The sequence below is a fragment of the Mytilus edulis genome, chromosome 6, assembly GCF_963676685.1.
Source record: "Mytilus edulis chromosome 6, xbMytEdul2.2, whole genome shotgun sequence".
NCBI lineage: Eukaryota > Metazoa > Mollusca > Bivalvia > Mytilida > Mytilidae > Mytilus > Mytilus edulis.
In genome coordinates, this window is record NC_092349.1 from 69,587,729 (window position 1) to 69,602,330 (window position 14,602).

A 14,602-nucleotide genomic window follows, 5' to 3' on the forward strand; every position below is an offset into this window, starting at 1 on the left:
TTTCTTTGAGTTTTAAGAAGATTTGCATGTATATATTTATATTTGGATTTTTTTTCAGGACTACTTTCTAGGCCATGCTTTACAAGACCAACAAGCCACTATTATACATCACTATGCATTCCATGACAACCCAAAGTCTTTCTCTTATCCAGATATTGGTGCTGGTTTTGCAATAAGTAATTCACTGTTTACAAGGTAAATATATGTTATATGAATAAACATGCAATAATTGGTAATCTATCTTAAATTCACTCCCTACTTGTCCTGACTCATTGAAAGGTCTATTAAAATGATATCAAACTTTGTTTAGGTTCTAAGTAGTTTACTGTGGATTCATTTATTTTCGTGGGTACTCATTTTTGTGGATTTATGAAAACTTCGATTTTCGTGGATATTAAATTTTTGTGGTTTTGGCTTAGTCTGCGTACATTCCTTTAGAAAATTTGTAGTTCGTTGAACTTTTAAATTTGTGGTTCCCCTGCCCCAAAGAAATCAATGAAAATTGGTATCCAACGAATATCAATGAATCCACAGTATTCACTAGCCTCTCATGAATTATGTTATAAGTTTGACTTCTCACTTGGCAAAAATATAAGACTCAAAACTTAAGAGCGACTAGTTTTGCCAGTTTCCCATTTGGATGATAGTGGTTTTTACCAGGCACTCTAGCTTCATTCACCAATTATAACTGACCACCATAATATAGCAAATACTGCTGAAAGTGGCATTTATAATCACCAAAAATCAATATATATCAATCCAAACTTTTCTACAAAATTAAAGAAATCAACAAAAGACAAACAAAATTGAAAAATTCTATCACCGGCCACAGCCAACTGCTACGACTCTCAAGGAAATAATATATTTGTAATTCTAAGAAATGTTCTGACAACTTCAATAGGTCAGACACTTGATAATGACCAAACAAAAAATCTAAAATTGAGAATAGAAATTTGCAATGTGTCAATGAGACAACAACCCAACCAAAGAGAGCCGTGGTGTAGTGGTTAGTGCATCGGACTACGAACACAAAGGTTCCTGGACACCATTTGCGAGTATGGTCTTGAGGAAACGATGATAGTCCGTCGGAAGGGGACGATAAATGGCTGACCCGTGTTAAGAGAGAGAGCCATATCTCTTGCACGTTAAAGACACCCTTGTAGATTTCGAAAAAGAGCAGGCTAATGCCGCTACAAGGCAGCACTCGCACCCATAAAGTGGAAAGGGATTAATATAAGTTGCAAAACTTGTTTCCCAATCCACTATAAATAAATATGTTTAAACTAAACCCAACCAAAGAGCAGAAAACTGCTCAAGACCTCCAACCGGTTTTCAACATAGCTAGAAAATCCAGCAACCAGAGTCTATATTACTGTTTTTGCTAAGACATTTCATAAAGTGTATTCTTTATACAGGACTGAGATATATACCCCATTGAAGCCAATATGTCACTTTGAATAAAACTTTTTATAATATTTTTCAGAATTGGTGATAATTGGCCAGATGAAGGGTATAGACTTGATTTTTCAATTGATCCTAAATATGAGGTAAGGGATGAACACCTTTTAAAATTCTAGGTTAATTTTAGGAAGTGATACAAAGGTCATATAAAAAATATTGTTAATCTATTTAAAATAATTAACATAATATTTATTCTAAAGCAAATTCTTTGCAACATATTTTTTACTGGCTCTTGTTTGGAGTGCCTGAAGTGAACCACCAACCTTTGGCAGAAAAACTGACAATCCTTTTCAACTTAGATTGGAGTTGAATGCATCTGCCACATGAAGGGTACTTGGCACCTCTGTGTTGACAGGCTAGTTATGCAGTAGTTGATTTACTTAAACCACTTGGCTAACAAGGCTTACAATCCTTATATCAATTGATATACAGTGGCACAATATTATTAGAAATGAATATTTGGAAAATGTAAATAAAATATATTCCAAGATAAATCATATAACACAGAGCTTTATATAGAGTTTTAACGAATGTTTTAATTTGTATTTATCACATATTTGTTACAAATACGTTGGGTTTTACATATATGTAATAACCGTAAAATTGCCAGGGGCAAAAAAGAGGTTATTGGTTATTGTGCCCTGATTCCAAATGACGTGACGTCATTGCATTCATTGCAACCAACTATTATCGATTTAGCCTAAGTTATGCCGAATTCCTGCGTTTATGTATTGCCATATTCAAATTAAGTGGAAAGGTTACAATAAATTTCTGTGGAGTAAATAATAAAAACTTAATTTGAAAATGTGACAACCACTTTTGTGATAATTTTTTTTAATTTTACCTGTTATGTTTCATTTAATTGTTATAATTTAACTTTTTTTCTCTTCTGCAGAACTTAAATATGTGATAAATAGATTATAACATGTTTTTTCCATATTGGCCCTGGTATCATCCCTCGACCCATATTGGCCCTATTGGTGTTGATATGGGAGTCTCGGGATTATACCAGGGCCAATATGGAAAAGGTCATGTCATAATCTTACATATTTTATTTTCTTCCTGGATTCTCAGATATTTCAATTTACGTATTTACAGTTAGCCAAGTATATTGATAACGATGGTAAAGGTACGAAGATGACAGACATTAAACAGCTGTGTACCACTAGGTCATCAAAAGGATGTGCTACATGGTATCCAACTCCATTCCCTGATTGTGTAAGTTAATTGTAAACAGAATGAAAAATTAGAAAAGACTGACCCCAGTTCTCAAGACTACTCAATGGAATGAATTATCTTAGAAAATTGCATGCATGAATAAAAGGTTATGTGGATATAAATGTCAATGAAGTCAACAACCAAGCAACAACTAAATTAATCATCTAAATACAAAATATGGTCCTCAACGATGAGCATGTGCCAACACCATGTAGCTGGGTCTAAATCTTGCCGAGTCTACTTTGTGTTCCAATTATCACAAATGATGAAAATAAAATAATGAAAAGTAAATACATAAAAAAGAACAGAATATTAATGAGGAAGGTCACAATTTTGAAAAGCTAAGGGACAAAAAGAGTATTTTCTGTAGGCGCATAAATTTGCCTTGCAACATACCACAAACAATTTCAGATAGGAGTGATAAAAGATACTGGGAAAAGGCTAAATAAAAATTTGGTCTTTTTTTAGGGTAAAGAAATTCATGAAGACAAACTTTTTGTTGCAGTGAAGACATGTGAAAACTTTCACAAAGACAGAAGTAAGTTTATTGCTTATTATCTCCCTTTACTGAATAAACAAGTTGAATATTTACAAGTGGCTAATATGAATCCATATGGTACCAGAATCAAGACTTTAAAGGAAAGCTAGATGTGTTACATGTAGCCAATAAAACAGAAAAAGAATTAATGGAATATTTTCATCAAAATTTACAAGTAATATGAACCTTTTGAAAACTGATATATTTATAGATTTGAATATCTACTTGAAAGTACAACAGTAACTGGTTTGAGTTCAAACTTTTGTGGTAAACAGATTTATTAAATTCAATTTCATGATGAAATATTACCATATATCCGCATCAAATTCTGAAGAGCCAAAGTAAAAACTTAGATATTAAACCATGTTTATGGATTTGGCAAAAAGGTACTACATTGTGTTAGTTATCTCCCTTTCACATGTTTAGAGTAGTTATCTCCCCTTCACATGTTTAGAGTAGATATTCGATGAAAGTTAGTCCCATTTACCTAATAAACTTAGGTTTGCTGTGAAATTTAAAGTGAAAAGACAACCGAAGATTATTCAATAAATGATTACTGTAAATTCAGAAATTATTGCATGCATTTATTATTGAGATTTTGTCATTTTAGACTAAAATGTAATTTTAATTTTTTCGATATTTAGAAAAATCATGTTTAATTCATACAAAATATTTCAAAATGCAAGGTTAAATTATTGTGATTATAACCCTGTCACATTTTTTCGCAATATTGAAAAGCATCGCAATAATTTCTTAATTTTCAGGAAATAATTCAACAGGTACAAAAACTTGCAACATTTTTAAATATCAGTTGTCACTTTTCATGGGGTATTATTTTTGTGATAGTCTATAGCTAGTTTTTGTCAAGACTGCAACTTTTGTTGCAGAAAGCTCGACATGGGGATAGTGATCTGGCGGCAGTGTTAGCTAACTTCTTAAAACCTTTATATTTAAGAAGGTGGAAGACCTGGATGCTTCATACTTTGTATATGGATGCCTCATGTTACGAAGTTTCCGTCAGTCACATGTCCAATGTCCTTGACCTCATTTTCATGGTTCAGTGACTACTTGAATAAAAAGTTAAAGATTTTCTGTAATGTTAAATTCTTTCTTATTATAAGTAATAGGATAACTATATTTGGTATGTGCGTACCTTGCAAGGTCCTTATGCCCGTCAGACATTTTAACTTGACCTCGACCTCATTTCATGGATCAGTGAACAAGGTTAAGTTTTGGTGGTCAAGTCCATATATCAGATACTTTAAGCAATAGGTCTAGTATAAGTTACAGATCAAGTTTAAGTTTTGTTCTGCTCGGCTAATTTTTGCAGAAATTATGGGCTTTGGACTTTGATAAATTGTTGAAAATCACAGTTATACAGAATTTTTTTCTAAACACTTTCAGATATTGGGCTGATTTTTGGTTTGTGAGTTACTCATGATGAGTTGCAGATCAAGTTCAAGTTTCGTTCCTCCCAGCTAATTTTTGCTTTAATTATGGGCTTTGAAAATTACAGATTTAAATATGACCTTTTTTCTAAATGCTTTCAGATATTGGGCTGATTTTTGGTATGTGAGCTAACCATGATGAGTTACAGATCAAGTTTAAGTTTCGCTCCGCTAATTTTTTCTAAAATTAAGGGTTTACAACTTTGAAAATTGTTGAAAATGACAGTTGTACGGACATTTTTATACGACCGCAAAAATTTTAATTTTTTGGTCGTATATTGCTATCACGTTGGCGTCGTCGGCGTCGTCGTACGAATACTTTTAGTTTTCGCACTCTAACTTTAATAAAAGTGAATAGAAATCAATGAAATTTTAACACAAGGTTTATGACCACAAAAGGGAGATTGGGATGGATTTTGGGAGTTTTGGTCCCAACATTTTAGGAATAAGGGGCCAAAAAGGGCCCAAATAAGCATTTTCTTGGTTTTCGAACTATAACTTTAGTTTAAGTGAATAGAAATCTATGAAATTTTGACACAAGGTTTATGACCACAAAAGGAAGGTTGGGATTAATTTTGGGAGTTTTGGTTCCAACAGTTTAGGAATTAAGGGCCAAAAAAGGGCCCAAATAAGCATTATTCTTGGTTTTTGCACCATAACTTTAGTATAAGTAAATAGAAATCTATGAAATTTAAACACAAGGTTTATGACCATAAAAGAGAGGTTGGGTTTGATTTTGGGAGTTTTGGTCCTAACAGTTTAGGAATAAGGGGCCCAAAGGGTCCTAAATTGAACTTTGTGCGATTTCATCAAAAATTGAATAATTGGGGTTCTTTGATGACGAATCTAACTATGTATGTAGATTCTTAATTTTTGGTCCCGTTTTCAAATTGGTCTACATTAAGGTCCAAAGGGTCCAAAATTAAACTTAGTTTGATTTTAACAAAAATTGAATCCTTGGGGTTCTTTGATATGCTGAATTTAAAAATGTACTTAGATTTTTAATTATTGGCCTAGTTTTCAAGTTGGTCCAAATGGGGGTCCAAAATTAAACTTTGTTTGATTTCATCAAAAATTGAATAAATGGGTTCTTTGATATGCCAAATCTAACTGTGTATGTAGATTCTTAATTTTTGGTCCAGTTTTCAAATTGGTCTACATTAAGGTCCAAAGGGTCCAAAATTAAACTAAGTTTGATTTTAACAAAAATTAAATTCTTGGGCTTAGGCCAACTAAAATTAATTAGTAGATTTTCATCCAAATTTTTGAAAATAATGGGGCGGGTGGGAGGATTTTATTTTTTAAATTTTATTTCATATGAAACCCTTTTGTGACGAGTTCTTCATATATGCAAGTGTAATAATAAGCTTATATCATGTATACACAAGTATGAGGAATCTTACATAATATTTCAAATCCTTAAATAAATATATCTAATTGCGGCTTTAAAAACTTAACAACAAAAACGTGTGAGAAATACTCTCTTCCGTTAGACTACCTACACAAAATGTATTTGGGTTTCTAAACAATGGTTTGTATTACCATAAATGAAGCAAATGCATTGGTATGCAACACAATTATTATGAGTACAGAATAAAATGAAAACTCAGAGTGTTGAAAATAATAGGGTTGGTACTTTATATGCAAGATAAAAATATAATTATCATGTAAAACATGAATTTAATAATAAAAAAAAGTTGTTGTTTAATGAGTCTTTTTGGGTGTATTGGGACATTTGCTGTTTGTCAACATAAAAAGAAAGCCATGGGTAAAATCAAAGGGCTTGCGTAAATAAAATGCGTATGATAGTCGACTTTTTAAATTCAATAAACGGTCATAAATCTGACAAGTTCGTGCTTGTGTTTCAATATCTATAATTCAGTCATGTTTTCTGTATCAATGGTTTCCACAAATCTTGTGCTTTGGGTATCATTTACAGTTTAAATTTCCTGAGACAAAGTCATTGCATAAATAAAAACGTCCGCAGTTTTCTAATTACAGAAATTTGTGACATACCGCGATTTGCAGTCTTGGAAACAGCGTTTTTCTCGTAACACCAATATTTCATGTCATTCTCGTTATCAATTTTTACTCTCGGAAGATGGTGTTGTCATCATAGAGCAGCGGAAAGGTCGACTTAATCATTTTGATTAGATTTACTCGAGGTACAAAACCGAAATTTGAAACAGGAAGCATTGAATGTAACGAAATTTTAACGGTTACCGGTAACGGGAATGAACAAAATCCGGAAATCGTAAATTTTATAAAATAAAAAAATTCGGGGCGGGGCGATTTCAGAGGGGCGGGCGGGGATGAAAATCTATCAATTAATTTTAATTGGCCTTATTTGATATGCTTTATCTAAATATGTACTTTGATTTTTGATTATGGGCCCAGTTTTCAAGTTGGTCCAAATCAGGATTCCATATCAAGTATTGTGCAATAGCAAGAAATTTTCAATTGCACCGTATTGCACAATAGCAAGAAATATCTAATTGCACAATATTGTGCAATAGCAATTAATTTTCAATTGGAGTTATCTTTCTTTGTATAGAATAGTAGTTGATAATATATGTTGGAAATTTGCCAGACATGACTATGATGTCATTTTCTATTTTTATTTGCCAATAACTTTATGTAAATAACTTCATTGGAAATTTGCCAATATAAAATGTTGCTGATGAAGCTTTTTTTCCTTATCTTATCTAAAATGTTTTTAGATAATGTATGTTGGACATTTGCCAGACATGACTATGATGTCATTTTCTATTTTTATTTGCCAATAACTTTATGTAAATAACTTCATTGGAAATTTGCCAATATAAAATGTTGCTGATGAAGTTTTTTTTATTGTTTTATACAATAAACAATGTATATTCACTTTTACTACCAACCAATCTTTACCATTCAGTGATAACAAGCACTTTATTTTACATTTTAATATTTTATGATGTATTTAAAAGAGTAGTTATTGTTGCAAACTCCATTAGAAATTTGAATTGATATCAGTTTTGGAAAAAGGGAAACGGGGATGTGAAAAAAGGGGGGGGGGGTTTAAATTTTTCTCATTTCAGATTTCATAAATAAGAAAATTTCTTCAAACATTTTTTTGAGAGGATTAATATTCAACAGCATAGTGAATTGCTCAAAGGCAAAAAAAATATTTTAAGTTCATTAGACCACATTCATTGTGTCAGAAACCTATGCTGTGTCAACTATTTAATTTTAGATTTAAAAAGTTTGAAGAAGAAATCTTTAATTGATTTGTAAAATCTTGACTTTTGTTTTGTGTAAAAAAAAACCATGTAATGTCAAAAATTTGATCATAATCCAAATTCAGAGCTGTATCACGCTTGAATGTTTTGTCCATACTTGCCCCAACTGTTCAGGGTTCGACCTCTAAGGTCGTATAAAGCTGCGCCCTGCGGAGCACCTGGTTATATATGCCTCCAGATTTTGAGCTGATTGTTTTATATGTCACATATGTTTTATACTGTAAGCAGTAGGTCTCCTACATTTGGTGTATGAAATGATTAAAAGGTGTACATGTTTAGCTGGCAGGTGTCATCTGACCTTGACCACATTTTCATGGTTCAGTGGTCAAAGTTAAGTTTTTGAGTTTTGGTCTTTATTTCTAATACTAATTGCAATAGGTCAACTACATTTGGTGTATGGAAATATTTTATGATCTTTTTGTCAGTCGCCCAGGTTTTATTTGACCTTGACAGTTCATTGCTCAGTGTTAAGATTTTATGTTTTGGTCTGTTTTTCTTAAACTATAAGCTAGGTCAACTATATTTGTTGTATGGAAAAATTGTTAGCTGTACATGCCTGCCTGGCATGGTTCATCTGACCTTGGCCTCATTTTCATGTTTTATTGGTCAATGTTAAGTTTTCTGTGTTAAGTTTATGTGACAGTTGTAATAAAGCTTTATATTTAGGACTATCAACATAATATCTTTTGTGCTAATGCGGCGTAAAGCAACCAACAATCAATCAATCAATCAACATAATATCAATGATTAGTAAAGAAAGCGAGACATTTCAGCGTGTGCACTCTTGTCTAAATAATAATGAAATATAACTATTAATGTTAAAAAGTGTGTTTGCTGATATTAACAGAAACCACAACAAAATTGAACTCTGAGTCTCTTAGCAGTAGTTTTTATGTTGCAAACTGTTAATCTTATCTCTTAAAGATACAAGAAGAGAACCCTTGGTAGTTAAAAAGCTTTACTGTAGCCATACTTTTTTCATGTCAGTGGTGTTTGTCTATCTGTACTATATAAGTCATAGTGCACACATGTAGTGTAATAGCATTTTGTTTTGTTTATCTTTGTGTATGTATGTAAATATTTCATGTAGAAGTTGAAGGCGATGGGGTGGATTAACTGTTTTGTAATCTGTGTAACCTTCTGAAAATAATGAATTTATTATCATTTATCTTTAATTTCAGTTCCAGTAGTCAAGGCAACATGGGGTAATACAACAACACATATACAATACTACAGCGAGACAGAAGATCCAGATATACCTACGGTAGATTTGGGTATACCCAATACAGAAAGAGGTATGATTAAAAAAGGATTTCTGAAATTTGGTTTCAGGGTTTATATAAGTCATCAATACTGTGAGATGCGTTTTCAGATTCATCACTCAACTACTTCCAGTTTACAGAACACTTACATATTTTTACACTATTAAAATCATCAAGTTGCAGCGGGGGTATCATCAGTGAGCAGTTGCAAACAGTTTCGCTTGTTTGATTAAAACACTATGGATTTTCTATCCAGAAATAGATAACCTAAGATGTAATTTGCAAAACCTTTAGGAATTTCAAGTTTTCAATGCTTTTCAACCTTGTTCATTATTTGGCCTTTTTATCTTTTTTGATTCCAGGGTCACTGATAAGTCTTTTGTAGACGAAACGGGCGTCTGGCTCACAAAATTTAATTCTGATATCTATGATGAATTTCTTTATATGTAACATTATTTAAAAGGATCAGTATTGGGATTGGTTGTTGATAGTTTCTTGAGGCCATACATACATGTATCTTAGTATTTGTCTTTTTACATTAGATAACTGCTAAGTGACATTTTAGAATAACAAAAAATACAAAGTATATGAAGATTATTAATAAGATTTTTATATTTTCACAGGACACTGTGGGAAAACAATGGCTATAATAAACAGATTTGACAGTCGTCCTGAGTTCAAAGGTTATACATGGTTACTCATTGCTGATGATGATACTATTATCAAGTAAGGACTGCCTCAGTTACTTTGAAATTCTTACTATAAAAAAAAAAGAAATCCTGCTTGATAAAGGATCTTGAAACGGCCATTTTCCATGTCAGGACATAATAAGTTTGCATATTCTAACAAAATGAAAGGTTAATAAAAGAAAAATGTAGGGGGAGACATAATTTTTAAATTTTTAGCACAAGAAAATCATACAGTTTCATGAAATATTCTTGTTAATTTTCAATAGAATTAGACTGTTTTCACTTCAAAAAGCTTTGATTTTCATAAATTTTAATATTAACCATGAATGTTATATGGATTTCAGTTTAAAAAGGCTAAGAAAGTTATTAGCATGTTATGACTCTAAGGAACCTATTCATCTTGGGGAAAGATATGGATATAATGTTGCCAAGTATAGATGGGGATATGATTACATCACAGGAGGTGGAGGGTAAGTGAATTATGAAATATTTCAGACTTCAAATGTAAGGTTTTTCACTTCATGTTGGGTTCAGTTCTATAATAAAATGATACATATTCAATGTGTTGTTCATTTTATTCAGGGGGGGGGGGCTCAGTGGCCAAGCTAAGTAGTTCTACTTCTGTAATCGCTAGCAAGTCAACACTGAGGTTGTGAGTTCCAACCCCACTTGACCTCAATCTTAGTTGACTAGGATTGTCAGTTTTCCTATCGAAGGTGTTGATTTTCTCCAGGCACTCTGGCTTCCTCCACCAATATAAAATAGCCACCACAAAATAGCCCAAAAAGTGGTTGCTTAAAAGTGGTGTTTGAACACCAACAATAATTAATAATTTTATTCATTTAACTTAAACCATTTATGAATTAGGGGCAAAAAAGGGGAAAAACAAGGTGTTTTTTTTCTGGTTAAAGGACACTTTTAAAAGACAATTTGAAAGCAGTGTAAGGTGTAAGGGAGGTAATCCAAAAGTAATATTTGAACTATTTGAATACTGCTTTTAGGTATATGTATTTGAAATTTGCCAATATATATAACTTCAGTATTAACAAACTCCATTGGAAATTTGCCAATAACTTAAGTATAATTGGAAATTTGCCAATAATTTTAGCATAATTGGAAATTTGCCAATAACTTAAGTATAAGTAAATATAAATCTTTGAAATTTAAACACAAAGAATAAAACCACAAAAAAGGAAGGTTTGGATTGATTTTGGGGGTTATGGTCCCTTTGGTTTAGGAATAAGGGGTATAAAATGGGCCCAAATAAGCATTTTTCTAGTGTCCAGACAATGACTTGTGGAACCGTGTATAGAATTGCCTGAAATTGTATCACAAGTTACCACACCACAAAAGGATGGTTAGGATTGGAGTTGTGGAGTTATGACTCTATCTGTTTATGAATTAGGGGCAAAAAAGGGGGAAAACAAGGGTTTCCTGGTTAATGGACAATTACTTTAGCTTTGTTTCTTTATGTTGGTACTCTGCTATTTTTAGCTCATCTGACCCAAAGGGCCAAGTGAGCTTTTCCCATCACTTTGCGTCCGTCGTCGTCCGTCGTCGTTAACTTTTACAAAAATCTTCTACCCTGAAACTACTGGGCCAAATTAAACCAAACTTGGCCACAATCATCATTGGGGTTTTACAAATGTGTCCGGTGACCTGGCCATCAAATGAGATGGCCGCCACGGCTAAAAATAGGACATAGGGGTAAAATGCAGTTTTTGGCTTATAACTCAAAAACCAAAGCATTTAGAGCAAATGTGACCCGGGTCATATTAATTATCAGGTGAAGATCTATCTGCCCTATTTTCAAATGAATTGGACAACCCGCTGTTGGGTTGCTGCCCCTGAATTGGTAATTTTAAGGAAATTTTGCTGTTTTTGGTTATTATGTTGAATATTATTATAAATAAAAATAAACTGTAAACAGCAATAATGTTCAGCAAAGTAAGATTTACAAATAAGTCAACGGGACCGAAATGGTCAGTTGACCCACTTTAGGAGTTATTGCCCTTTATAGTCAATTTTAAACCATTTTTCGTAAATCTTAGTTATCTTTTACAAAAATCTTCTCCTCTGAAACTACTGGGCCAAATTAATCCAAACTTGGCCACAATCATCTTTGGGGTATTTAGTTTACAAAATGTGTCCGGTGACCCGGCCATCAAATCAAGATGGCCGCCATGGCTAAAAATAGAACATAGGGGTAAAATGCAGTTTTTGGCTTATTACTCTAAAACCAAAGCATTTAGAGCAAATCTGACATGGGGTCAAATTGTTTATCAGGTGCAGATCTATCTGCCCTGAAATTTTCAGATGAATCGGACAACCTGTTGTTGGGTTGCTGCCCCTGAATTGGTAATTTTAAGGAAATTTTGCTGTTTTTGGTTAATATGTTGAATATTATTATAGATAGAAATAAACTGTAAACAGCAATAATGTTCAGCAAAATAAGATTTACAAATAAGTCAACGGGACCGAAATGGTCAGTTGAGTCAATTTTTAACAATTTTCATAAAATTTGTAAATTTTTATTAACATTTTCCACTGAAACTGCTGGGCCAAGTTCATTATAGATAGAGATAATTGTAAGCAGCAAGACTGTTTAGTAAAGTAAGATGTACAAACACATCACCATCACCAAAACACAATTTTGTCATGAATGCATCTGCTTCCTTTGTTTAATATTCACATAGACCAAGGTGAGCGACACAGGCTCTTAAGAGCCTCTAGTTTTACTAGTTCTAGTATGAATTTTTTAAAACTGTTTCTAGAAACATCAAATACTGTGATTAAAATACATTTAATAATTAAGAAATTATTATTGTCTTGAGATCATTAGCTGTAAATTTATTTTTAGAAATTACAATTAATTAATATTAATTTTAACCATTTTATATTTTAATATTTTATGATGAATTTAAATGAGTAGTTATTGTTGCAAACTCCATTAGAAATTTGAATTGAGATTATTCTTGAAATAAGGGAAAGGGGTAGGTGAAAAAAAATATGGGGGGGTTACAATTTTTCTCATTTTAGATTTTAGAAATTAAAAAGAAATTTTCTTCAAATATTTGAGGCGATTAATATTCAACAGCATTATATATATATATATATTGCTCAAAAGCAAAAAAAAATGTTAAGTTTATTAGACCACATTCATTCTGTGTCAGAAACCTATGCTGTGTCAACTATTTAATCACAATCCAAATTCAGAGCTATATCAAGCTTGAATGTAGTGTCCATACTTGCCCCAACTGTTCAGGGTTCGACCTCTGCAGTCTGTAAAGCTGCACCCTGCGGAGCATCTGGTTTATATTTAAACCTTCAAATATGCTTCTTAGTTCATATAGCTCATTTGTTTTAGTTCTAATACATCCTTGGCTTTCGAATTGTGTGGATTTATTATTTTCGTTGGTACTGGTTTAAGTGGATTAAGGAAAACTTGCACTTTCGAGGATATTTGTTTTTTCGTTGTTTCTCTATTAAAAGTCTGTATATAACCTGATGGAAAATTTGTAACTAATTACACACTTAATTTCTAGGTTTACCTGTAACCACAATATCCATGAATATTAGTATCCAACGAATGAATCCACAGTAATTGGCCTCAAGGTGGTACCCAACACCTGCACTAAAATTTATTTTGATCAATGAGAAGCTTAATATTCCCTTAACAGCACAAACTTAATTAAATCGTTTAGCTGAATTTACAGAGTTATCTCCCCATAGTGTTAGGTACCACCTTAAGCATTATTTCAGGTAAATTGTCAATTTGAAAAAGCGCTCTGACAAATAAAACTTAAATTTTTTTTCTTTCTATTGAATAAATAGGATGCTACTGAGCAGAGCAGCAGTAGATATAATGAAAAAGAACAACCTGATCAACTGTAATACTAACGAATCTCCTGATGATATGACCTTAGGAATGAAGCTCAAGGGCATTGGTGTACCATTAACTCATACTATATATATGCATCAGGTAAGTGTAACCATAGCTATGAAAAGGGTAACAAAGTTCAACAGCATAAATGTACTGTAAACCGGGAAATTTTTGCGCTGTCTTTTATTTCGCATTTTATGGACACAATCTTAATTCGCGCTGTTTTGAATTTGAGATTTCCCTTTGGCCAATATAAATATTTTTTATATAAGGGATATAGAAAGCGAACAGCTCTACACCTATAGTAAATCAAGTGATAAAATCAATCCGAAATCTTTTGTTTTTCGGTTTATAAATGTTAAAAGAGATTAAAAGTTGTGTCTTGTCTGCTTATAAAAACACATACACAATAAGAGAAAAGTAGACCTATTTAAGAATGAATTAAATGCTGTCAGGATTAATGCTAATTGATGTATCGTTTGATCTGTTTAATCTGTGTATCAGATTCAACGAGGTAATACTTTTATAACTGATTGACAGGTGTCATTAACATATTTATAATGAGTTCTGTTTATGTAACAATATCCGTAATGTCCGCTTGCTTGAGATGGTGCTCTACATATCTGATTCATATACTTATATGGTGTTCATCTTATGAATAGTGTTTCCTTGAAATTTTCGCTATCGTTTTATTTTCGCATTTCAAGTCTTACCGCGAAAAAAGTGAAAATTAAACTGTCGCGAAAATTTCCCTGTTTACAGTAATATAAACTCATACTATATATATTTATTGCAGTGGTATTGATAAGAAAAAACAAAGCTAAAGGT

General features: G+C 32.3%; 1 protein-coding gene across 1 annotated transcript in view; it reads left to right on the forward strand.

Annotated features, from left to right (window-relative positions):
* LOC139528258 (beta-1,3-glucosyltransferase-like) overlaps window positions 1-14,602 on the forward strand; it is a 51,117-nt gene that overhangs the window by 26,764 nt on the left and 9,751 nt on the right. The window contains exons 6-13 of the mRNA XM_071324146.1: window positions 59-195; window positions 1,484-1,547; window positions 2,560-2,679; window positions 3,148-3,217; window positions 9,122-9,235; window positions 9,826-9,928; window positions 10,236-10,361; window positions 13,726-13,873. Coding sequence (XP_071180247.1) covers window positions 59-195; window positions 1,484-1,547; window positions 2,560-2,679; window positions 3,148-3,217; window positions 9,122-9,235; window positions 9,826-9,928; window positions 10,236-10,361; window positions 13,726-13,873 — 882 coding nt within the window. The remainder of the gene's footprint in view (window positions 1-58; window positions 196-1,483; window positions 1,548-2,559; window positions 2,680-3,147; window positions 3,218-9,121; window positions 9,236-9,825; window positions 9,929-10,235; window positions 10,362-13,725; window positions 13,874-14,602) is intronic.